Here is a 27,393-nt window from a genome sequence, read left to right on the forward strand (position 1 = left end):
GCTAGAGGTAAAACCCTGTGAATGCCCTCACCTCGTGCACTCACAGGAGTTTAAGCCATACTTTTAAAACTTTTCTGTGCAGCACAATCGCCAAGAAGCTCATTCAGACCCAGTGTGCTGGACCCCACCTGCAGAGTTGCTACAGGTCAGTAGGTCTGGGTGGGGTCCGAAACTCTGGATTTCTAACAAGTTCCCAGGCCATGCTGGGAAGGAGGTTACTGGTCCCCGCAGGGCACTTGGCCGGTATTTAAATCTGTTTTCTGAATCTGTTTTCTGAGTGCATCAGTCAACAAAGGGCCACAAAGATGTTTTTTAAAGAATATGAATAGAAACAATCCGTGGTTTGAATTTGACTGAAAATGGCAATTATTTATTCTAATTTTCCTCTTTCCTGTCTTAAATTGTTCCCTTCCCCGTAGTATGTGATGACAACAAGAGGGCTAACTCCTACATGCAGAAGTACTCCAAAAGGAAATAGATCATTGTGATTAGGCAAGATGAGACACTTCAGAGACTGCATCGCCAAGTTTAATTATAAATCAAATGTCATTCAAAGAGGTGGTTTTTTTTTTTCCCCCAAAAGTATGTGATTTATTTGTGTAGGCAGTAATTACCTGCCTCAATCCAGAAAGGATATGAGGTGGTAAGGCATCTGTTGGTGCTATTCCAAAACTGAAAATTAAACTAAACTTTCCTTGGATTCAGGAATAAAGCTCACCAGGGCCCATTCCTGTTTAGTTCAAAGCACATAGCACTGGTGAACACACATACTATAAGAAGAGGTTGTTTAAACTCTCTTGAAGGAACTCCCAAAGTTTCCAATTTAAGTGCTTATTATGCCAAAGCAGATATGCAACTGAAGAACATAAATAAGGACTTAGAAGGAGCAGAGAGAGCAAATATTTGCAAACGATGCAACCTACAAGGGATTACTTTCCAAAATACACAAACGACTTATGCAGCTCAATATCAAATAAGCAAACAACCCAATTAAAAAATGGGGGGACAATCTAAATATGCATTTCTTCAAGGAAGACATACAGATGGCCAAAACAGCATGTGAAAAGATGCTCAGCATCACTAATTACTGTTGTTGTTGTTGAGTTACTAAGTCATGGCAGATTCTTTAGCAACCCCATGGACTTTAACCCACCAGGCTCCTCTGTCCATGGGATTTCCTTCTCCAGGGCTTCTTCCGAACCCAGGGATCAAACTTGCATCTCGTGAATTGACAGGCAGATTCTTTACCACTGAACAACCTGGGAAGCCCTCGGTAATTATTAGAGAAATACAAATCAAAACTACAATTAGGTATCACCTCACACCAGTCAGAATGACCATCATCAAAAAATCTACAAAAAAAAAAAAAAAAATCTACCAACAACAAATGCTGGAGAGGGTATGGAGAAAAGGGAACCCTCCTGCACTGTTGGTGGGAATGTAAATTAGTGCAACTATGATAGAGAACAGTACATAGATTCCTTAAAAAAACTAAATATAGAACTACCATATCATCAAGCAATCCATATATCTAAAGAAAACCATAAATTGAAGATACCTACACCCAGTGTTCACTGCAGCGCTATTTACCAAGACATGGAAGCAACATAAATGTCCATCAACAGAGGAATGAATAAAGAAGATGTGGTATATATATATATATACACACATATACAATGGGATATCACTCAGACATAGAAAAGAACAAAATAGTGTCATTTGCAACAACATGGATAGACCCAGAGATTGTCATACTGAGTGAAGTAAGTCAAATATAAATATCATATGATATCACTTATGTGTGGAAACTAAAAATATGGTACAAATGAACTTATTTATAAAACAAAAATAGGACTACAGATGTAGGAAACAAATTTATGGTCACCAGGGTGGTAAGGTGGGGGGAGGGATAAATTGGGAGACTCGGATTGACGTACACACACGACTATACATAAAACAGATAACTAATAAGGACCTACTGCATAGCACAGGGAACGCTACTCAGCACTCTGTAACGACCTATATGGTTAAATGATTCACTTTGCTGTATACCTGAAACTAACACAACTGTGTAAATCAACTGTATTCCAGTACAGTTTTAAAAAAAGAAGCAGCAGAGAGAGAATATACTTCAGACAAAGGAGAGCTGGCACAGACTGCTATGTAAGAAGCACCCAGGGTCTCTGAGAGCTTACCCTGCCCCTCCACATGTGAGGCTGCAGTTTCCATGTGCATCTATCCATTCACCCAGGAATTGTTATCACAGCCCAACCAACAACAGGCAGTCCAAACTCAAGGATGGCTGGGGGGTTGTGGGGTTCAAGAGGAATCTCTTTTCCCCGAGGCCTAAAAGGTCACAGATTCACATCCTGCTTAGGGAAAACGCTGGTTAGAGATACCCCAGGACTGTACAGGGCTAGACCTAAACCCAGAGGGATGTTCCTAAATGAAATTTCATTGATTCAGTAGTTATCCAGGATCTCATGGCCTAAGAGACCAACCAAGAAGGGACAAATTCAAAACATCAAAAGCTTGAGCTTCAAGTCAAGAAAGCCTGTTGAAAATCATAGGCAAATGATAAAAAAAAATGATAGTCATGGAATAAGAACCAATGAATGAACCGTAATCTATCCACACAGCAAAATACAAACAACTGGAGGCCAATGGACAATTAAAATTTACATCACGTGGATGATGAACTCGGATGCTTGTTCTATGCTTCTAGGGATTCACAGAACAGTGTGGCTATAATTTAAACAGAAAAAGAACAACCTCTACACTCCAGCAAAACATGAAGTACATGTGAGTACCACCCCACCAAACAATATGCAGAGCCCTGAAACCCAGCTCCCCATGGGATTTGCAGTTACCCACCTCCAAAAGGGTAAAAGTAAACATTGGACCTGCTCTGGTGTTAAACTGCCACCGGCTCCTCCCTGCTGTCTCCCTCCTCCTCTTCTTCTTTACAGACAGGTAAAGTTGGATCTCTTGAAGGAACTGGGGGCTCCCACTCTAGGCAAAGGTTGGACAGGTGATCAATGTACAGCATGAGATTTGACTGTGCCTCCGTGCCTCCGACAGAGCTGGATCATCTGGGGCAATGAAAATTATAAGCAACAAGAAAGCGGTATTAACAGCAAGGGTACGGAAGCCTGGGCAGCACACACCACAACTCCCTCGGGCACCCAACAACCATTCATTTCCTCATTCAGTCATTCCAGACACACCCATCAAGACCTGCGCTGGGCTCTGGGGAGACAGTCCTGACAAATACAAACACAAGACCTGCCCTCATGGGGTGTATGGGCTATTGTGTACAGTGAGACAAGTATTTAAAGGACAATGGGTCAAAGAACCTAGAGGGTATCATGGAGCACACAGCAAAGGCAGCCAGTCAGACTGGAGGAGGGCGATCAGGGAAGGCTTCCCAGAAGAAGTGACATTTCACGCTGACCCTAGAGGACCCATGGTGCTACCCAGACAAGACTGGGATATGTGAGCATGTGTCAGTTTCTGAGATAAGAGAGCTCAGATGGTCTGAGGGGCTTAATGCCCTCTGTTCACAGCCATCCTCCAGCCCATAATCTTACACCCAACAAGGGCACCACATCTGGGGTCTGCAGTTCTCATCACGAGGGGCTCTTCCAATCCCCACGGCCAGCTGTGTTTCAAACTCTTCCAGTAGAATCTCAGGAAAGGAAAGAACACAGACAACAGTGTGCTTTACAAGAAGACTGGGAAAAAGTGAAGCAATAATGTGGCATTGAACTGCACTGTAGCAATCTGTTCACTGCACATCAGCATTAGAGGTCAACTGAGACGCCAAGCTCACTCAGGACAGTCAAAACCAGAAGACACTGGACTGCATCTTGTCATCCTCAAAGTGGGAGCCCCACGACTTCTTCCCTTTGGCTGTCTCACCCCGCCCTTCCTGTTCCTTCAAGCCCCCAGAAAATCACAGAGGGAGCTCTTTACTTTGCTGTTCTTATCCTCAGTGTTTCTCATGTCTAAAAGGCAACCACAGATACAATATCTCCCACTTGCCTTATGCAGCGAAGGAAAACCAGATAGTTTAGGAAGCCAGTCTTGCAAAGGCCTCCATGCAAGAAAACGAAAGAAACAGATTAAAAAAAAAACACGAAACTGTGAAAGTCTGAGTAGCTTGAGTATTGTATAAAGTTCTAGCTGACTTTGCATTATGAAAGAGACCATTGTATAGGATGGTTTAAGACATGGCTATAAGCACGTGGTCATTTTACCAAAATGCACAGCCCAGAGCAGCTTTCCTTTACATGTTCATACTATCATGTAATTCAAGGCCTACAGACAATATCCTTGATTGAAGACAGAATGAAACAAAACCCCTCACTTCTGAAAAGCAGGGCAGGCAGCTATTTTAGAGACAAAGAAAGGATGTCTTTTTAACCTATGACAACACAAATTTGTTTAGGTTTTCCCTGCATTAAGTAAGTAAGCAATTAGGTTTTGTCCAATAAAAATACCCCTGTGCATGTGCAAACACCAGAGGCAATCATATAATTACCCTGCCCAATCAGATTCAATTGCTGACAGTTGAGCTCCCACTGCTCATTAACTTCAGATCACAATGAGGTCTTTACGGAAGCCCTTTCCCGTCCCTTTACAAAGGTTCCTATGATGCATGAGCAGCCCAAGCGCTACCTCATTCAAGATAATCATCCAAAATGGCCAGGGCCAAGGCCAGCCTACTCTGACTTCCCTGTGAAAAAAATGAAAAGAGAAATCTGAAGAAACACTGGCTTACACGCCCCTGCTTCATTTGGGGATCTCACTTCTAAATATAATAGAAACCTTTCACCCCTACACTTTAAGTACCATGATTATATAATTAAAACCAATTATGTCATTTAACAGAGAGAATTTTTCAAGATTCACAGCAAGTTAATTACCTCAACCATTGACCTCAGAAGATTTCAAACTGACCTGCAACAATGAGGATTGGGGTAAATTTAGACACTGGCTTCCAAAGGCCTGCATGGACAGCTGGATGGATTGTAGCTGCTCTAGGTTCTTCTAGATTCTAGAGGCTGAACTAGATTCACTAACTAAATCCATCTAACAATGCCACCACCACTTGTTTGCACAACCCTTCCACTATCCCAAGACACTTGCTTAATTTTTCATAACCACCCTAATAGTATTATTACTTCCATGTTTCAGAGAAGAAAAAGGAGGCTGGAAGACTTATGATGTTATCTCGAAATTATGAAGCTAGTTAATGGCCAAGTCAGAGCAAGAACCCAAGTCTTCCACCACAGACTCCAACGCCTTTTAATGGCAAGTAGCACACGTGTGGAGGTGTGTGTGTGTAACCTCCTGCGCATCCATTCCTCATTTGGTCATCTTAGCCCTATTTCCCTTTGAGGTAACACATTTGCCCCACTTTTAACTCAGGAGCATAACACGAGGCTCCATTCCAGCTCAGGGGGTGTTCAGTATCCTAGGCTTCGGCCAATCAGCTGCTAGTATTCTCCTAACCACAGCATTGGTTCAAGACTGAACACACGACCCAACCAAAGCCAATGAGACATGCAGAGAACCTCGGGAAAGAGACTCACTCTTCCTAATTGGGCTTTCATGTGAGAGGAAGTACAATCTGGCACTTAGGCAGCCATCTTGCTACCACCAAAGGAGTGAGAGATAATAATAGAGCCAAGAGATGCAGAGAGAGAAACTGGTTCCAGGAAACTCCCTGAATCCCTCTGTGTTGACAGTAAGGGTGTTTAGAACATGGCATAATTCAAGAGTGCACTGGAGAACATATGAAGAGCGCTATCACCTACAGCTTGGACAGGCTTTATTATAAGGCTGGAAGTAACTGACCATGGGTCTGAACAGCAGCCCTGCCTCCTGCTCACAATACAGTTAAATGCCTTCTATTTTTGAGTTATTCAAAAAGCATACCATTTTATGGGCAGAAGGAAGCGCTTTAATCTACAAAACGATTTTATCACAAACTAAACATCCTTATAAGTTTTTGGTCCTCTGCTTTGGTCAAAGTTGTCTCCCCTTGGAGTTGAGACAGCTGTTGGAGCTGAGAAGACCTGCCTTGACCTTACACTTTGCCCTGCTCAGTGGTACCCTTGTGCTCTCCAATTCCTGGATCCATACGGGATGTAAGAACTGAAGACACACACACTCACCAGAATGGATCATATTCTTTCTTTTTTATTCTTTTACCTTAGGCCTTGAGGGGAAAAGAAAAAAGAGCAACAATTCTTCTAACACAGGATTTTCAGCGTTGGCACTCTTCAAGATTGGGGCCAAATGATTCTTTGTTGTTGGAACTACTGTGCACTCCAGGAGGTGTGGCAGAGTCCTCTGGCCTCCACCTACTACATGTCAGCTGCATTCCCTCTCCATACTGGACACCCAGAAATGTCTCCAGGGGTTGGGACTAACATTGGTTCTGATTGAGAATCACTGCTTTAAAAGATGAGCTGAAGTATTTATTGGATTTTTCTTGCAGCATCTTTGAGTATTATGATGCTTTCTTAAAGTGTGAGGAGTGAAGGAACCATCAGGCTCCTTAGAACCTGGTTAAACAAAAAGACCTAGGATCTCAATATTGCCTTCTATCAGGGTCAGGAAGCCACATAACGCTAGTTGACCCATTAAGGACCAAAGTGGGGAAGAAATATATCTAATAGAAATAATTTTACCTGAAGACCAGAGAGAGGAAACAGATGTGGAGGAGAAAACAAAAAGTGAAGAACAAGTATCTATACAGCGAGTTCCAAAGTGGGTCTCTGGCTTCTCGTTTCCACAGGAAAGAAAATGAAACCTAAGTTTGTTGTGGGTTTCCTGAATCCAGGTTCAGCTAAAAAGGTGGAATAGAGGTGGAACAGAAATGAGCCCTCCAGCAAAAGTTGAAAACTCACCCTGCAGAGAAAAGGCCCAAAATTATACTCTCACTTATTTTGGCATATGTAGGCAAAGAAACTTAAAATAGGCAAGACTGATGGATTTACAGAATCTTTTTTAAAGGAAAGGCATTTACTTTCTTCCACATGCCAGCAGTAACTAACAGTGGGCTGGCAGATGTCCTTCCTTCAGGATTGCTTGAATGAGAAGATAGAACCCACTGTACTAACATATGCATTGTGAAGCCTTGAAGAAAAGGTTTGGTTCACCTTCTCAATGAGTTCATTAGTCACAGTTCCTCAGTATTCTGGGGAACTGATTTCAGGGCCCCTAGCAGTTATTAGAATCCATGGAAGCCCAAATCCCTTAACAAAAATGGCATAGAATTTGCATGTAACCTGTGCACATCCTCCAGTATACTCTAAATCATCTCTATACCTAATACCATGTAAATTGCTCTCTGAATAGTTGCTGGAGCATGGTAGATTCAAGGTTTATTTTTTGAAATTTTCTGGACTTTTTTTCCCCAAATATATTTGATTTGCAGTTGCGGATATGGAGGGCAGACTATATATCCTCACACTGGCAGCTGGCTGAGACCAGCCCAGGAATTCCACAGTGGTGGAGATTTCAATGAGGCTTTAAGGCACACAGTTCTGGACACCTCAAAGTACTGCATGCATGTGTCTGTGCTCAGCCACGAGCTGTGTCTGACTCTTTGCAATCCCATGGATCATAGCCCTCCAGGCCCCTCTATCCATGGAATTCTCCAGGCAAGAATACTGGAGTGGGTTGCCATTTCTTCCTCCAGGGGATCTTCCAAACCCAAGGATTGACTTTGTGCCTCCTGCATTGGCAGGCAGATTCTTTACCACTGAGCCACCTGGGAAGCCCCTTCTCAAAGTACTGACTTTTGATCAAGTCTGCCAGAAGAACCAGGTTGATGTGTTAAAATCTAGCCTTTGCTGGGGCTTCCTTGGGTGAAAATGTTTGGAGTCTAGCACTTTCTTTCACTAGAGGTTGTAATGCCTCAGCCCACGGAGAGGTGCATTAGGAGATGTCAGATGCCCAGAGCTGGGACTCTCTGCTGCCCCAGTTACCAGGAAACCTTCCTCTCCAGCCATCACCATGATCCAGCTGCTCCTTCTTCTTGCCCCTCACTCTCCACTGTCTGCACTTGTCTTCTGCAATCAGTGAGATCTGACTGCTAGGGTGTGCTCGCATCTCGAATGGAGAAAGAGTAAGAATATAGGCATCTCTGAGGGGCCGTGGCCCTCCTCTCATTGTTCTATTAGGTTTACTGTTGTTTGTTTTGGTAGATGTAACAGAACAGACAGTAATGGAAAACTAGAAGTACTTGTCTGGAGGGTCTAGCAGAGGTCCACTGGGACTTTAATGAACCTTACAAAGAATTGTCCTTTGTAGAATTTAGTAGTTAAATCTAGAGGAGCAGGTCTTTAAATTTTGATACATATACACACAGCTGATTCATTTAATTGTACAACAGAAACTAACACAAATTGTAAAGCACCTCTAGAGCAATTAAAAAAAAAAAAGAATGACTATCTCAGGGCACACTCTTCCTGTGGACAAGCATCCCTACCCCACCCCTCTGCACAGCAATCATTCATCCTGACCTACCCATGTATCTCTATATCAACAGAGATAAAAGAGAAGAGTAGCCCATTGCCCGGTTCCAACTGGCATTATAATCACACAATGAATGCTCTGTGTTTTGACAGAGGTGCCTCCTGACTGAGTCCACACCCTGGCACGTGAACATTTTGTTTGTACCAAAGATGTTACTCGAGGTGAGAACATGAGTCTGCTTGAGCAGGTATGTGCCACTGTTTCCTAAAAGAACAGAACCCAAGGCTCTACATACACCCGGAGCCAAATACTGCCCTCCCCAGGTTTTTCTCAGCATGAAGTAGGGGACAGGCAGCCTTACTAGGGTGTCAGGTGTCACAGGTCACCCTCACAATCAACAACTGAACAAAACTTCTAAGAGCAGCAACTCTTTGCTTTTGCCAGGGAGAAGAAGCCTTACTTCCACAGTGTGTGGAATCCAGGTTAAGGGAGGAATTGGCATCAGGAGTTACGCTTTGGTAGATGTAGAAATTTTACACAAAATTTGATGTAAGCATTTTCATGCTTCATTCTGAACAGTGGATTTGTCTTCTCAAATAGGTAAGAAATTCAGAATAAAAAACTTAAGCAACAGTTTTTATAAAGCTATCCCATAATTCTTTTTCAACCAATAAATACATGCCATCAAATTCATTCATCTTCAGTGTAAAGTTCAATGATTTTGAGTACATTTATTTATGGTGCAGACATCAACACAAACCAGTTTTAGAACATTTCCACCACCTCAAAAAGATTCTCTGCTTGTTTATAACAAATGTGCTTTAATTTCTACAACAAAAGTTCTACAGTTGAAAGAAGGCTTTTTGCATAATGCACAGCTGATCCATTTTTCTTCCCCTTCTCCAGATCTCTGCTGAAAATATTGTTTATTGTTTATCTTAAATTCAGAGATAACTAGGTATACTATATTTTTATTTGTAAAATATGGCAACCTTAATCCAAGATCAAAGCAGAATTGAGCAAATAAATCCAAGTCCATGTCTAGAAATACATGTACTTTTCTAGAGCAATGAAAGAAAACAAAATAAAACAAAACAAAACATGCATTAAATTTGAACCATCCAGGTTCAAAGATGGTTAGAATCTAGTTCCATCTAGGACTCAGGCTGAAAACTAAAACTACAGAAACAACCTAAAAAACTTAGGACTCAACTGCTCTTTTATAAGCAAGCCTGACACTCCATGAGTTGCATGCTACGTGTGCACTGAAAGGTTAAAAAATCTGATGTAATTGTTAATCTTGCCACTCAGAATTAGAATTTTTATTTTTATAGGCACAAATTATAAGAAAATCATTCTTAACCTTTTTGAGGTCATAAACCCCTTGGAGAGACTCTGATAAAAGTTCTGGACCTTCTTCATAGAAAAATGCATGGACACATATTCACAATATTTTGCATAGAATTTCTGAACGGAAGGGAGGTTCATTGTTTCTGTAACAATGATTATGGATCTTCTGAGGGCCCAAGGAGGCTGGAAGAGCCTGGGTAAGGTGACAAGAGCCATCCTGAAGTCTATGCTTTGTTTTCCCTCTTGTTGATGCGGAAAGAGAAGTCAGGGTAACAGCCCAGGAACTGGGAAAGGCAAGAAGACAAGGCCAGGCTGTTCCCAGCCAGCAGTGGTGAGAACTGGAGCAAGTCCTCTGAACCCCATGGACGCAAGGGTCATTGTTTGTAAAATGTACAGATTGATCTAGCACTGTTTTCACAGCTTTCGTCCCAGCTTCTGTCCCAGGTAACTGAGAACAGTTATTTTAGATCCTAGAACACTGCACAAGATTTAGGATTTAAAAGAAAAATAAAAATTTAAAACCATTGGACCAAAGTCAAGGTTTGAAGTTATCTGGCTATCTGATCCTGACTCTATAGAGTTCAGGGGACAGTGGGGGAGATCTGGGCATTCTGAGGGGAAAGGTGATGGCAGGGAGAGGAGAGAAAGACATCCCAGCCCCCACCCCTCTACCGCTCTGCAGCACGTCCTTCCTCCTCTGCGTTGCTCTCCTGCGGAACACTGCCCAGTTTTCCTTTGGTAAATATTTTCCCAAGTACGTGAACTTAATCAAATTTCCTTGGGGTAACAAGGATCCCCAATGACCTGGTACATTATTGTGTGCTCAGTCACATTATTGTGTCATTCAGTCACATCCTACTCTTTGTGACCCCATGGACATAAGCCCACGAGGATCCTCTCTGTCCATGGAATTTTCCAGGCAAGAATACTGGAGTGGGTTGCCATTTCCTCCTCCAGGGTATCTTCCCGACCTAGGGATTGAACCTGTGTCTCTTGCATCTCCTGCACTGGCAGGCAGATTTTTTACCACTGTGCCACCTGGGAAGCCCAGATTACATTATTAGACAATTTTATGCTAATTATAACAGTAGCCCAGGTGGATAAAGGATGTGTGTGCTCAGCTCTGTGCCTCAGAGATAGTATCTCTTTTACACCTTCAAGCCTCCTCCAAGTGAAAGTGAAAGGCACTCAGTAGTGTCCAACTCTTCGTGACCCCATGGGCTGTACAGACCATGGAATTTGCCAGGCCAGAGTACTGGAGTGGGTAGCCTTTCCCTTCTCCAGGCGATCTTCCCAACCCAGGGATCGAACCCAGGTCTCCCACATTGCAGGCGGATTCTTCACCAGCTGAGCCACAAGGGAAGCCCAAGCCTCCTCCAAAAGAGTTCTCAGTATTATGAGTTTCATTTTTTGGAAAGGAAAAAACATTAAGTGACTTATATAAAATTCACCCAGTTAGCCAATGACAAAAAGGGGTCTCAGGTTCCAGTACTTATATCCAGAACCTCTCTACACTGAAGAGATTAACTGTACAATTTATGAATCAAAACAAAATACAGGTTTTACTCATTTATCTTCTTTCAAAAACAAATAATCTATCACTTTAAGGAAGTTTCTTATCATGTTCAATGATAAGAACCATAAAACTATTTTTGAACGTTATTTAACACCTATCAACATCTACTAAGCAGATCTACCATATGTGTATATATCATCTCAAAGGAAAATAAATGATTTAGTTTTGGGCTTTAGTTTATCCAGTCTCAGTCCTTGAAACAGCAGAAGAAATGCATACACTCTGTTCTTGTTGTCACAAGATACTTGTGGCATGCTGGGGAAAACACGCTGGGAAGTAATCTTCCACACTTTGTGCTAAGGCTTCTCTTGTTTTTTAAACAGAGCTTGTGTAAATCACAGACAAAGTTGACAAATTTCACGGCTTAGTCATGGCTAACGTATCAGGTTTCATGGTTTGACACAGATTAATAAGAAAATCACATTAGAATTACAACTATTAGTAGATTCTTAGATATTTGGTAAAGAAACCCCAAGCTCTTCAAACTCCATTGCTCACTGCGCACCACCTTCATCCTTCCCCCAGGAAAGCAGATCTTCCCTGAATCTGGGGAGCAAATGGGATCCTCCTGAGTTCCCTGAGTCACCCCTTGGCGATCACAGGGGTGAGCTTGTGCCTAATGGGTCTAGGGAAAGGACTAGCATCATCGTGGAACAAAGCAAGCTTGAGCTTTTATGACCCAATTCAAAGTGGAGAGAGGAAAAAAAAAAAACAAAACTAGGTTTGTACATAACACAGGCATTTCACTCTAACATCACATGCGCTAAAGGGAAGACTGCGTTATTATAGGTGTAGAAACTCAGATATTTTAGGTGAAAATTAAGTTTTCATATCTCAGATATTTTAGGTAAAATTTAAGAGTTCACATGTTTATGAAGAGGCAATTCAGCAGAGGGTCCTTCCTGTTAAAAGTAGTGGCATGCAAGGAGAGACTTCAAAAAGCCTGCGGACTGCCTGCCGAGCCATTTGGCCTGAGGGCTCTGCATATCCTTTCTGTAAGAGCCCAGGGTTGCTTGTCAGTTTTGCATAAAAGACAGCCAATTTGTCAGCCATTTGCTTTCATTCTCTTTCTGAGTCTTCTTAACGGTAGACTCCTTCTAACTTTTGGTCTTCAATATCATATATCTGACTAGGGGATGGAAATTCACTGGCAACCCAGACCAGTTTCCTTACCAGGCGATCCTCCCGGGTCTTATAGGATGTCCTTAATCAGAACCATATTACTCAGCAAGAGGAAGTCCTTTTGCACAGATGCTGGCAAGACACTATGGCAAATTAGTTTCAGAACATGGAAGTTCAAATTGGGAATAAAAGCTACAGTTATCTATTGTGTTTTCTTTAGCTGAGAAAATTAAGGCAAGGTGCCTAACTCTCAAGAAACCATGATGTGGATAAGGAGCAGCCACTTAGAAAAGAAGTTCCCTGGACTCCTGAGGACAATAGGCAGTTGTGGAAACTGATGTCTTCACATTCCAGGTATTCTAGACATGAAGAAGGATTTTCATTTCATCCACATAGGTGTTTGTATTTCAGCAGCACCCTAGTTGGTAAAATAAAAGTAGCTAAGGTTTTATAGGTTTGGTCCAAAAATATATTTATCATTTAATTCAGTGTGTGTGTCTAATACATACATCTCTTGATATATATTACACATATTTGTGTTAAACAAAGTACATTTAATAACAATAACAGCTACTATTTATTGTGCTCTTATGTGACAGGCACTATACTAAGCACTTTTCCTATGTTACTCTTTCCGTGAATTAGCATGGTAGAGATTCTCTTTGTTCTTCTTTTAGAGATGAAAAAAACTAAAATTAAAGGGGAGTTGAGCCACAAACTTAGTCATAGAGCAATAAGGTAAAACTCAGGGATGCCTGACTCCTGAATCTGTGTGTTTAAGCACTGTGGTACACTGAGTCCTGGACATTTTCATCAGTTCCATTGAGATGAGTGCCCACTCTGACTCAAAAAAAAAATACAAATCTCCTGAGGGTGGGGTTGAGGAACCATATTACTTTGCTAACACAGGAGTGTCAAAGACTTTGGGCAGATGGAGGGGAGGGTGTGAGAGAAGGGAGAAATTGTTGCAGAAACCCACGACCTACCTCCTTCACAATTCTGCCCAGGATTAGCCAGCCTGGGGAGGCTCAGAGAACCAAAAAGACCAGGGGTCTTAGTGGGAACCTGTCCCCCATCCAACTTCAAACTGACAGCCTTCTCTTCTCATGAATGGGCTGGCCCTAGAGGTTTGGAGCAAGAAACATTTCCAGTGTGCCTCTACCTTAACTAACACCATGGGGTCAGCTAACAATTACAAAAGGAATGAACTTTTTCATCAAACGCCCGTCCATAAAACCATTTCCCAGGAAATGTAACACAGCATGGAGCTAGCCGACTGCAATTTTCCACCAACAATGAGCATCGTGGGGCACAGGTACGATATTTAAACGATTTTCCTCCAGCTTTTTGGCAAGGCTCTCTCACTCTCAAGGAGACTTAGATTGGGCTGAGGTCTCATTCCCCTCCAGCCAGCAGGAGCGGAATGTTTAATACGGCCCTGTCTCTTCAACACCCATGTGTAAAACGCCAATAAACAAGCCAGCAAAGACCTGGAGGCCTAATTGCCTTTTAACTCCGCCAAGATGATAAACTCCCTGAGTAAGGAAGGAAAGACTCCCAGGGATTTAACAAGTTTATCTGCCTGCCACTTGAACATTTTCTGTCTGCCTACACTTCAGTGAATTCACCAATAAAAGGATAAAAGGCCCCGAACTTCAGACCCCTCAATGGCCAAGAAGCCACAGATTCAAAATGTATGCCCAGCAAAAATCAACCCGTTAACTGAACTTTGTTTCACGTGTTTGTAAGCTTTAGCAAGGAAAGTGGGACCACTAGCCTGTCTCCAGCACCAGGCATTTCTCTTTTATCGACTAAAGCCAACAAATCTTAACCTACAATAAAGAAAACTGTTCTCACAAGGAAAATGGGATAGGCCACTCATTCAGAAACCTCTAAAATTTAAAGTTGGGGACTGTACTGACAGGAGAGAAGTCCCACGGACCTTGGTGGTAGGGGAATGGAGTGTGCTCATTGCCACTGGGGTCAGCTCTGTAAGGACATTTTTCATCTCAACCTCCCTGAACTGACTTTGGAGCTTAGTATTTTAGTTGTTTTCCTACCACCCAGAAAGAAAATTGGAGAACTCAGTACGAATTGGAGTTAAATTGGAAAAGGAAAGTAAAACAAAACCAAAAGATTTGAAGAGAGGTGGTGCCATTCAAGACATAAAAGAAAGGTGTTCTGGTGCTCACTCATGCCCGACTCTTTGCAACCCCATAGACAGAGGTACGTCAGGCTTCCCTGTCCTTCACTAGCTCCTTGAGTTTGTTCAAACTCCTGTCCATTGAGTCAGTGATGCCATCCAATCATCTCATCCTCTGTTGCTTCTTTCTCCTCCTGCCTTCAATCTTTCCCAGCATCAAGGTCTTTTTCAGTGAGTCAGGTCTTTGCATCAGGTGGCCAAAGTATTAGAACTTGAGCTTTAGCATCAGTCCTTTCAATGAATATTCAGGGTTGATTTCCTTTAGGATTGCCTGTTTGATCTCCTGGCTGTTCAAGGGACTCTCAAGAGTCTTCTCCAGCACCACACTTTGAAGGCAACAATTCTTTGGTGCTCAGCCCTCTTTATGATCCAACTGTTACATCTGTACGTGACTACTGGAACAACCATGGCATAACCCCTATACCAGGCCCCTTAACAATATTTATCAATATAAACATGTAACTTTCCTTTCAGGAATTTAGTTTAGAATAAATTTTAAAAGAACTACATTCTCATCATTCAGTTCAGTTCAGTTGCTCAGTCGTGTCCGACTCTTTGCGACCCTGTGAATCGCAGCACGCCAAGCCTCCCTGTCCATCACCAACTCACGGAGTTCACTTAGACTCACGTCCATCGAGTCAGTGATGCCATCCAGCCATCTCATCCTTGGTCGTCCCCTTCTCCTCCTGCCCCTAATCCCTCCCAGAACCAGAGTCTTTTCCAATGAGTCAACCCTTCTCATGAGGTGGCCAAAGTACTGGAGCTTCAGCTTTAGCATCATTCCTTCCAAAGAAATCCCAGGGCTGATCTCCTTCAGAATGGACTGGTTGGATCTCCTTGCAGTCCAAGGGACTCTCAAGAGTCTTCTCCAACACCACAGTTGAAAAGCATCAATTCTTCGGCACTCAGCCTTCTTCACAGTCCAGCTCTCACATCCATACATGACCACTGGAAAAACCATAGCCTTGACTAGACGGACCTTAGTTGGCAAAGTAATGTCTCTGCTTTTGAATAAGCTATCTAGGTTGGTCATAACTTTTCTTCCAAGGAGTAAGCGTCTTTTAATTTCCTGGCTGCAGTCACCATCTGCAGTGATTTTGGAGCCCCAAAAAATAAAGTCTGGCACTGTTTCCACTGTTTCCCCATCTATTTCCCATGAAGTGATGGGACCAGATGCCATGATCTTCGTTTTCTGAATGTTGAGCTTTAAGCCAACTTTTTCACTCTCATCAAGAGGCTTTTTAGTTCCTCTTCACTTTCTGCCATAAGGGTGGTGTCATCTGCATATCTGAGGTTATTGATATTTCTCCCGGCAATCTCGATTCCAGCTTGTGCTTCTTCCAGTCCAGCGTTTCTCATGATGTACTCTGCATAGAAGTTAAATAAGCAGGGTGACAATATACAGCCTTGACATACTCCTTTTCCTATTTGGAACCAGTCTGTTGTTCCATGTCCAGTTCTAACTGTGGCTTCCTGACCTGCACACAGACTTCTCAGGAGGCAGGTCAGGTGGTCTGGTATTCCCATCTCTCTCAAAATCTTCCACAGTTTATTGTGATCTACACAGTCAAAGGCTTTGGCATAGTCAATAAAGCAGAAATTGATGTTTTTCTGGAACTCTTTTGCTTTTTCCATGATCCACTGGATGTTGGCAATTTGATCTCTGGTTCCTCTGCCTTTTCTAAAACCACTGGTTAAGTAACGCAAAAATTCTATACTCTGCAGTTATAAAAAGGATGTTATATATATGCATATGTACACACACAGACATATATATATGTTACTGTGAAAAGGTGTCTAATCTACAGTATTAAGTTCAAAAGCAAGTTATAAAAACATTTATAATATGATTGCATTCTTTTCTGCCCCAGAGGCTAGACACAGAAAAAGAAGTAGAAAGACATATAGTTCACCAAAATGCTAGTATTTCTGGATGGTGGAATTATTTTGCAAAGACTTTTGAATTATTTGTAATTTTTAATGATGAAAATGTATTGCCTTTAAAGTTGGTTAAAGCACTAAAACTAAAAAATAAAACATTCTGATAGCACCACCACTCTTCTGATCAACAGGAAGAGAATCCTATCTGAAAGAATCTTACGGAAGGATCTGGCTTTCATTTCTCAAGGAGACACAAGTAAAGAATATTCAATGATTTGGTCTTGATTTATCAGCACATATAGTTGTTTTCCCAATGTATTTTCCAATGAGATGAGAACGAACAGTGAAAACACAAGGGAGCTCAGAGTCCCTGGGGGGTATATTTCCCAGGTGGCCCATGCATCTCTCTTTCCTTAAATCAAGGTACCAATGCTGAGAGCTCCTCTATTAAGCTGACCTGCTCCATTTAATAAAACAAGAGCAGACCTACAGTAGGGTGCTTGCCAAATGAAAAATCTGAAACACTATTTTTCTATTAAAATCTCATCTGTGCTTTTCCTATTGGAACCTGGAAACCAGACAAATTCTGGAGGAATCTAAAGGAATTTCTTTAGAAAAGAATTCTGTTAACACCAAAATCTTCCCAAGCACTACACAAAGCAAATGCTAGAATGCATTATGCTGAAATGTAAAAGCAGGAGTTCAAACCCACAGTGATGTGTCCTTCGCACCAGGCTTTGTGTTTATCGGGGCTTATTCATTTGTACACTTATCCCCATACATTTCATCTCCATGTTTCATAATTTCATAATCAGTTCCAGATTTCCCATTTCTTTCACATTGTAAGGTATGGGATCCTGGACTGGGGATATGCAAGACTTAGGGATATGGAAGAATGGAAAGTATGATAAAAATAAAATCAAAATTAAAGTTCTTTTTTATACCCACTGAGAAGTAACATGTTCATTGCAGGCCTCAGTACCCATCTGCCTCTCAGGAACTGTTAGAGAACATGGACACGTGTATAAGAATTCTGTGTAAAAGATCTTTTGGTTGGGAAATCTCCTTACCGGTGGATAGAAACATGGGAAGCTAAAAGGGCTCCTACATCAATGATGGATACATTTGCCAAAACACTATCAAGTTGCTCTCAGAATTCAGAACCCTGTCCCTAAATTATAAAACAGTGAACAGAAATATCAGGTTAACTGAGGATAAACTCCATCTCTAGAGTTCAAAGACAACTACCCTCTCAATGGGTTTTAGTTGGAGGTTGCTTGGAAGGAATGTTCTCAAATGCATTAATGAAAGTTCACTGACTTCACTGAATTTGGCATTCAAATACATAACCTGAGCTCTTTATTGCCCTGCAAAATGACTGTTCACCTTTGAAGCTCTGCAAAACGGGACTAAGTTGGCTGTTTGCCTTTTACGAGGAAGATGACTCCCCTGCACTAATCACTGAACTCTGGGGCAATCACCTGGGCGATCAATGATATCAAATTTATCTCTATAATGTGTCTCTTTTATTTATTTTTAAAATTAATTTACTTACTTTAATTGGAGGTTAATTACAATAGTATAGTGGTTTTTGCCATACATTGACATGAATCAGCCATGGGTATACATCACATCTTTTCACGGATTGGCTTTGGTTAGAGTTTTTCCTTTAGATGTAGTAGTACTGCTTGATATTAATGCCTTCCCTCAATTAAAAAAAAAAAAAAAACCCTTCAGGATGTAGATAATGTTTTAAAACCCCAAGTTTAACTTTTCAAGTGTCTTGATATCAAGATAGGTGGTATTTTCAGATGCATAAAGTCATCTTAAAATTCTGTCTTGAACTTTACCTACTAAAACGCTGAAAGGCTGAGGCATATAATCAGAGGCTGCTGTGCCCTTTGGAGCAACATTTACTTGCTTTTCACAATGACTCTGCACATTCCAAAGAGAGTGCGGCATAAACACATAGACCAGCTTCAGCTTTCACCCTCTATCCCCACCGTCTGCTTCCTGTGCATCCCGTAATCTAAAACATCTTCTCTTCACAGGTATATGGTCTTGGATTTGTCACGGTGAACGCGAGACTTTACAAGGCCAATAAAATGACAGCTGCACAGAAGGGATGGGGTGGCTTTTACCGACTCTGAAACACCACTGCCTTTAACTCCCAGGGATCAGGAACTTGAAAGCACTCTGATTCACTTAGCTCTGTGTTTGTCATAAAGTTAAGGCTAATCAGATTTCCCCCAACTTGCAGCCCTATGTTAAATCCCCAAGCTTCTCCTATGCAAACTTAACTGATGGAAGATGTGATTATGCCTTCTCAGGTCATAAATTCTAGATATTTATAACATAACTGTTGTCATTTAGGTCAATTAAGATGCTTTTACTGGCTCAGAACAACTACCTATGGGGCTTGTCCAATACTCTGGCAGTGGTTTATGACCCTGAGGGTGATTTTATCTTATAGAATATATGAAAGATGACTGCATGAGAAAATGGTCGGGAGGCTCCTGAAGCATTTTCCCTGCATTATGATTATCCACACCCATTTCCACTCCGTCTCTGGAAGATCAGACTGCTTCTTGACCCATAAAAACCATGTCTGACTCTATAATTTCCCCTAGAGTTGGTTTCTTTAATCACTTTTTCTCCTCCGAAGACCTGAGACAGGAGATAACACCTAAGACACTCTGATAAAACTCCCAAATGGTGGGCTGGCCTAACATCCAGCTGGGACATGCCAGACTTTTCACAAGCATAACACGTACCTGAAGACAAGTGGGTTTTACTTTTCACATGGGGCAAACTGCTCCCTCATGAAAGGCAGAACAGGGTGACAACAAAGAGAGAATGGAATATATTGGGGGATTTCAAGCAGACAGGTTACAGCTTCTCTTTTTCCTTTGCGAGGTATCATTTATCTACCACCATCTCCCTCCTGCTGTTTTCCCTTTCAACAAGAGCGCTAAGCACCCACTATATTCCAGGCACTCTGCTGGAGGCCGGGGTTGGGGGGTGGGTAGGGGTAGGGATACAGAGATCCAGGAACTCCTATTCTGGCTGGAGACACAGGCACATAAATAATTACAATACAAAGTGTTAATAGGCAACAAGAGACTACTGCGCTGCAAATTCTGGAACCACTGAGAAGTGGCATTTCTACTTTTGAAGGGGACGGAATTCAGTAAGGAGGGATCCTTGGGTGACTCAGATGGCAAAGAATCTACCTGCAATGAAGGAGACCCAGGTTCTTTCCCTGGGTCGGGAAGATCACTTGGAGAAGGGAATGGCAACCCACCCCAATATTCTTGACCGAAGAATCCCATGGATAGAGGAGCCGGGTGGGCTATACAGTCAGTGGGGTCACAAAGAGTCGGCCACGACTGAGCATCTAACACACACACACAGTCTGAGGCTTTTAGGAGATGCAAGGAGACAGCTAGGCTGTCTTGGGGAGAAGAACACTGCCAGCAGGGAGAGGATGATCGATGAGGGAATGCAAAGCTGGCCGGTGTCCTGGAGCATCATGCACATGTTGGTGGGCAGGGGTGAGAGCTGACTGGAAAGAACAGCCAGGACAAGATCCTGAAGGGCTTTGTGTTCATGTGACACACACTATTACCTTCTTGTTCAAAGGAGACGTGGCGTAATGGCACCCTTTACAGAAAACCAACTGGATGGAGTTGAGTAAGAACTTTTTTTTTCCTATCCCAAATCTATTTTGCTTCAGGCTTCATTCAATCAACAGTTGGCATTGTAAAATCCCTCAGACTAACATGACAAACAGAACTGTTTGGAACTCTGGTCACACTTCCCTTATAGATAACACTTTGCTTCTGATTAGCAAACCAACAGTATTTGTAGAAGCCAGGTAAAACCTCCAAAATTCTACCTGGCAAACATGTACCAAGCACTGACCCCATATGAGGCACTGTCCTGGGCATTAGGCAGAAATGTGGTGCAGCAGGTGTGACCTCAACATGAAGTGAGGTATGCACTGACACGGTGACACACCCTGGGTATTAGAATTTAAAGATCTTTTATCGCTTGATTCTTCCTTACAATTCGGACGATATTTTGGTTGGTCAGAAATCAAAATGAAAAATCCAACAAATATCTACAGTACTGTGGAAAATATGCTACAGCAGCAGCATCTGAAACTGTGCAGATTGGGAGAATGCAAGCTACCAGCAATTTCCCTCAAATTAGCTGCTTAAATGTGCTACAGAGATCCAAGCTCTGAAAGTGACACTGTTGATCCAGGCAGTCACGAGTTTCTCAAAATGATCAAATTGTAGTTCAAGAGTCTTATGGAAGTTTTTGCTGCTATTAAAATTTTAAAATACTTGACTCTGTTTGTTTATAACCTACCTTGTTCCAAAAAGGATTAAAGTATCTAAAACCAACTAGAAGAGGCTCATGTTACCGGAGAAGGGAGGAGTAGGGGCTCGAGTTACATCTCTCATGCAAAGGTCAGGTTGGTTCCAAGTGGGACTTGAACAGTGCTGATGAAACTCAAAACTTTTCTAACACAGACTATTCCAATTGAATACACAATTCTCCAGCTGCCAGGGGACAGGCAGGAGCTAGAAACCCATTTCTAGAGGAAAGTCTGGGAACCATGAGCTTCATCAGCTGCGTGGAAATCCCAGAAAAAGAATTCATATTCTCTCACTGGCCTCTACGACCAAATGTGTTTTTACACACATTTGACCCCAGGACAGTGCAAGGTGGCACAGTGTGGTGTGCAGACACGGGCTCCACTGCGTGGTTTGCATTTCAGCTTTCATCACTTGAGCAAGTAAGTCACATAACCTTTCAATCCTTCAGTTTCTTCATCTGAACATGTAGCTAATAGCAGTCTTCATCTTAGAGGGTTATTGTGAAGATTACAAGAATTAATACATGTAAACAGTGCCTGGCATTTATTAAGTGCTTAATAAATGTTAGCTTTGATTATTATGTTCTAGTCCTCTGCTAAGCACAGAGAAAACAACGGAAATAGACCACTACCTTGTCATAAAGGACTTATCAAGCTGGAGATGCGATTGCCGTACGGGAAGCCATGGTGATGAGGAAAAGGGAATTTGGGGGGAAACAGAGTTAAACTCAAGAGTCCCAGGAGTTCTGGAGAGAGGGAGACAATGACATTTTCAAAGTTTTAGAGAAGGCTTCCTAAAGGAGCACACTAGGCCAAATCCATTAGGTAGGATTTAAACACAAAATGGGGGCATTTCATATAAAGGCAAATAATACGAAAACATGGAAAGAAGAATGAACGCTATGTATTTTTAGAAGAGGAAAAAATATCTCATTATCTTGGAGCGGTGGAAAATTTATAGAAACTGCCCGGGGGACCCATTTAGGAAGAATATGAGGATTAGGCGGAGGTAATTGAACCTAATGTGGTTGGAAACAGGAGGAACCGGCAATCTGTCATCAGGGGAGGGGCGCAGAGAAAGCGTGTTTCGGGAAGGTGAGCCCAGCTGAGGCATGCAGGCTGGATGGGCTGAGGAAGCTCTGAGTCAAGGAAACCACCAAGATGCTGCTGGAGGCGGGTGGTGATGAGTCCACACTCTGCTGAGAAGAGAGTTTGGGAAGTGGTGGATGGGAGAGGCGTTCTGTGGGAAGAACTGGCTGGCCCTGGTCACTGACATCTAGACACGAGACTGCACAGAGTCTAGGACCCCACATGGCTGCTCTGCCACTCAGCAGCCCTGGGACCCAGGGGACTGACTCCATGTAGGCTCAGTTTCTTCCTCTGCAAAATGGAAGCAAGGGTGCCTACCTTAAACTGACAAAAAGGACCACCTGGCTCACCCCAAAGAGGTCAAAAAAGAGTAATCATTTGTTTGGTGTTGGTATGAGAAGGAAGAAAAAAAGTGAGGGGCAAGAAAATAGAGGTTCTATACCTGGTCCCCAAGTCACTGAGAGAGACACAGTCCTGGCTGCTCCCAGGTTCCCTCCTCAGGAGACCTCATTAACATTTAATGCCAGCCATTTTTAACATCTCATAGACATATAGAGGTGTCAATATGAATGCAGACTCACCTATTGTAGCCTCTTTATTACATACCTAATTCACTTCTATCTCACCATTGAAACCAAGTCTTTCCAAAAAAATCAGACCAGAGGAAAATGGTGATAACTTTGCTTCATTTAAAAGAAATAGCGAAAGATAAAAAGAGGTAAGTACTTTGCACTTTATTTCATAAGAAGAGGGAGGAAAAAAGATGACACACTGTACCAGTGATTACCTGCCCATTTTAAGCCCTGTCAATAACACAAAGACTTAAACTGAAGCTAAATCCATGGCACATTATCCCTTTAAGCCCCTCTGTTAACTTAAGGGGACTAAAAGGCATGTCTGCATGTCTACTGGAGGTTCGTGGTAGGTTCAGAGAACTTTGAAAGAAGTGCCTTATTATCTCAGGTAGGTGTGTTCCAAAGAATCTAAACTGAACGTACTTTTGTTTTAGTTCCTGAAAGTGTTTCTCATCTACCTGTTTCCCAAAGTCCATCTTGTACAATGCGAATTACAGGGGCAGGTCCTGCTGACCTAGTAAGTCTGGAATGAAAAGCTAAGGAAGTGGGAACACTGGGAAACTCTTCATCAGCACTCCTTTTTGACCCTTCTGAGCGTGTGAACCTTTGCCTCATTGTTAAGCTGCAAGGTATTGGAAATAAAGCTTTGAGGAAAGCCACAGAATTGAAGGAAATCAGCAAAGTGACCTGCTGCTGATCAGTGCTGATAATCAGCTCTAGTGGTCACCAAAGTTAGGACTTGCAACTCTTCAAGAAACTAGTAGGAGAAAAATGAGGGAGTGACTTCCCCGTGTCTCCTAATATCCTAATACATATTTGTTGAGGGTTGGATTCTCCAGTCCACAGACCATCCTTGACCATGGATAAGCAAGGATCATTTTTTCTTTTTTCTCAACCTTTACACAAATTGGTTAATATTATGCCATTAATGATTTTACTACCAGCCCTGCTTCCTTACTAAATATAACCCAAGCCAGTGATTGCTTTCATTACAGAAGGAACTAAATGCCTTCTCAAGGTCCTTCAGAAAAGGTGGCTTTGGGAAAGTAAGCTCTTACAGATGCATGGCACAGACAAATTACTCCTGCTAGCCGAGATGAAAAACCTATAGAGGAATGCCTTTAGTTACCACAGAAGCTCCGCAAGTACTTTGAAGTTGTTATCGGTGCCTAAGGACACAGGTTGGAGGTTCTCTCAGGCATGGAGTACTCTTGGGTATGTAAGAACCACATAATCTTGGCCAAGCAACAGTATCTCTGAGTGCCAGTTCCTAGTCTTTAAAATAGAGCTGATATCTACCTGTCACACAGGACATCATAGAAGTCAAATGGACTAGTATATATGAAGAATAATCTAATATAAATTATATTATGTCTGACATCTGAGAATCATTTCATAAATAGTAGCTATTTCTACTAATGTAAAATCAAGAAAAGTACCATTTCTATCCGACTGCACAGTATTGTTATTCAGGGCTATGAGTAAATACCATTCGGTGGAGAAATCCTTCCTGAACCAGAAAGAAACACCCTGAGATTTGACTTTAGTGTCATCATACTGTTGGGTCAACTGTTTCTCTAGAAACCTCCCTCTTCTCTGGGTCCATTTGAACAATCATCCTTAGCATAACAAGTCAGATTAGCCATGTGGGTGATCCAGTATTGACACTGTAATACTTGGAAGCTATCAATGTGTAGACAAGATTAGTGGGAAGACAAAGAGACTTAAAGTCATGGAACCATGGGGCTGTGGAGCTGTCTAGGGCCTTGAGAACTTTTTAGTTTAACTGCTTCATGGTACAGACACCATTTTGCCTCAGGCCACAAGTTGGGGAAGGGACAGAAGAAGAACTAAAATCCCCAGTCTAGGACTTTTTGGCCACTGCCACTTTTAATTCAGGAGATTAGCTGTTCTTTGGCATTTCAGTAGAACTTGACTGTAAAATCATCTTGACTTGGCACCAGTTTTTGATGGGGAGGAAGGGAGTGGGGTCATATTTAGCTACTGATGCAGTTCCTTCAATGGTTACTGATATAGTTAGGCTTACTTTCTATTTTGAGTTAGTGTGCAAAATGTTTTTTTCAGGAAATTGTTCTTTGTATCTCATTTTTAAAAAATATTTTGGCACAAAGTTAGTCATAACAGCTTGTATAATAAGAACAAGTCCCTCCTGTATCTGTGCTTACGTCCCTATCTTTGTTCCTAATGAAGCATTTTGTAGTTTCTCTACTTTCTCTCTCTAGTCTGGCCTGGATGAAGGTTAGACTGTGGAAGAGATGTCCAGCAGAACTTTCAGCTGCCAGAGAAGCCTTCCTTTATTTGCTTGTATGACGTAGACAGACCTGGACTGTCCAACATTGCAGCAGGAGCCACTAGCTCAAGGTGGCTACTGAGCACTTGGAATATGACTGAGGAACTGAAGGAAAGGTCTTATTTAATGAATTAATTTAAATAGTTACATGTGACTAGTGGTGACCATATTGAACAGCAAGCGCAGGCAAATATGAAATATTTTTTAAGATTTAGCTTTTCCTAGGTCATTCCTTGTTATTGTTGATGCTTTCTATCTTACTTATTTATGCCTTTGACTTACAAAAAATTTTCCTTTATTTTACTTCTTTAGGTTTACTCTGACTGTTTGTACAAAGACTAGTCATCAGCCAGGAAACAGCCATACAGCATGCTACTAAGGCCTGAATTCCTTCTTCCTTGGATTTAAGTCTCAAATGCTCAGTAGGAAAAGTCTGTGAAAAAGGTGACTGAAGAGAGAAGATGAAAAGCTAAAGGCCTCTCAGATGAAAGCTAAGCCAGAAACCTGGCTGTTAAGAATATTTTCTCTCCTCCAAAAAATGAATTAGTTGAATCCAATGTGACACTGAAAGGAAAATCAAAATGCTTGAAGTGCAGGTTGTGGACGTGAACGCCCGTGTAACTGGACTCCTCCTTGGGACTGAGGATTCTGACACACAATACTTTGTAGAGAGGGTCCTGCTAGTCTTGCTGAAATCTGGACCCCATGGGCCTGTTTTATATGGGGAATTTTTAATATAAACAGAGTTGAGAACCAGGAGCTTAGCTATTCAGGGATTTCTGCCATTTGGGGCTAAGTAAGGATAGATGGAAGCAACAGGAAAAAAAGGCAGATGGATCACCATAAAGGGATGAAAAGAAATCTCCACCAGACCAGAGGGAATCAGCCTTTATGTTCGAAGATGAGGGTCACTCTCCATAAAATAAGAATCTATAACGCTTCCACTCCAACGTCCTGCAGGCCTTACTGCACACTGAGCCATCACGCAATATATATCGTGAAGCTTGATATCAGAAGGGAAGCCAGGGTAGGGTGATGGGGAGGCCACAACTCCCAGAGATAATCAGAAGCCACTGAGCAATGGACTTTGGAGGCTTAGGTTTTTCTGCTCTGATGGCTGGAATTGAGGGGAAGAGCCAAGGCTTACCCTCAAAGGGACTTCAAAACACTAGAAATAAAGAGGAAAAACACATCCAAACGTATGGTGATTTGGAAAGAACTTCAGGTAAAGTTAGCCTACTAGAGTAATTCAAGTTGTCTTATAATAATCCTTATCTTTCGCTACTTTTACATGGTACTCTAAATGGCCAGAGAATCTAAACACTCATATTATGTAATTACACCCAGGAAGGTACAGACTTGATTATTAGCTGTTCCCTGATCACTTATCTCACTCAATAAGGAATTACAGTGCCAAGCTCACAATGGTAAACCATATAGATAAAGGTGCTTCTCATGGATCATATTATACTGAACACAGGCAGATATGTTCTCAAATAAACCACATAACATGATGACAGGTGCTATCAAGTGCTATCAACCAAACAGGCGACTGTGATGAGGGCCTGGAGGACAGGGGATGTGCTTTGGGTGGCATGGCTGGCGGGGGGCGGGGGGGGAGGGAAGCCAGTGAAGAGCCCGCCTGCAACTGATTCCGGGGTCAGGGAGACCCCCTGGAGAAGGAAACGGCAACACACTCCAGTATTCTTGCCTGGGAAATCCCATGGACAGAGGAGCCTGGGGGGCTGCGGTCCACGGGCTTGCAAGAGTTGGACACGACTGAAGTGACTTCCGCTCGGACTTGCACTTGCCCTGGACTGAGCGACTAAACCAGCACCAGCACCTAGGCGGCAACAGGCTAAACTGAGAACTACACGGCGAGAAGTCTTGCAGAGATGGATGGGGATGGGTTCCAGGCTCAGGAGGCAGGAGGCTCACAAGTTCTGAGGCAGGAAGAAGCTGGGCATGGTGGAGGCAGAAGACAGCCAGGGCTCCAGGACTACAGTGAACTGCAGGAGAGTGGTAGGAGAGGAGCTGGGTGAAGAACACGGGGGCCTTCGGACAGGAATTTTTGAGTGAGAGTAAGGGCTTAGGATTATAGGTTCATGAAGTATTTGAGGCTTCACTCCTAAAGTCTAGTGTCAGCTAAGACAGGTATTATACTTCCACGTGTGTATGTATGTTAGTCACTCAGTCATGCCCAACTCTGCAGTCCCATGAACTATAGCCCACCAGGCTCCTCTGTCCACGGAATGTCCAGGCAAGAATACTGGAGTGGGGAGCCATTCCCTTCTCCAGGATATCTTCCCGACCCAGGGCTTGAACCTAGGTCTCCTGTATCGCAGGCAGATTCTCGACCATCTGAGCCACCACGGAAGTCCTTATACTTCCTTGCATGCTGTCGCT

General features: G+C 42.5%; 1 protein-coding gene across 1 annotated transcript in view; it reads right to left on the reverse strand.

Annotated features, from left to right (window-relative positions):
• Positions 1-3,035: 3,035 nt before the first annotated feature.
• The window catches only part of ERC2 (ELKS/RAB6-interacting/CAST family member 2), an 859,053-nt gene continuing 834,695 nt past the window's right edge, over positions 3,036-27,393 (reverse strand). Inside the window, exon 17 of the mRNA XM_052641926.1 lies at positions 3,036-3,092. Within this exon, the coding sequence (XP_052497886.1) occupies positions 3,036-3,092 (57 nt within the window). The remainder of the gene's footprint in view (positions 3,093-27,393) is intronic.

This window comes from Budorcas taxicolor, chromosome 1 (genome assembly GCF_023091745.1).
Source record: "Budorcas taxicolor isolate Tak-1 chromosome 1, Takin1.1, whole genome shotgun sequence".
Classification (NCBI taxonomy): Eukaryota; Metazoa; Chordata; class Mammalia; order Artiodactyla; family Bovidae; genus Budorcas; species Budorcas taxicolor.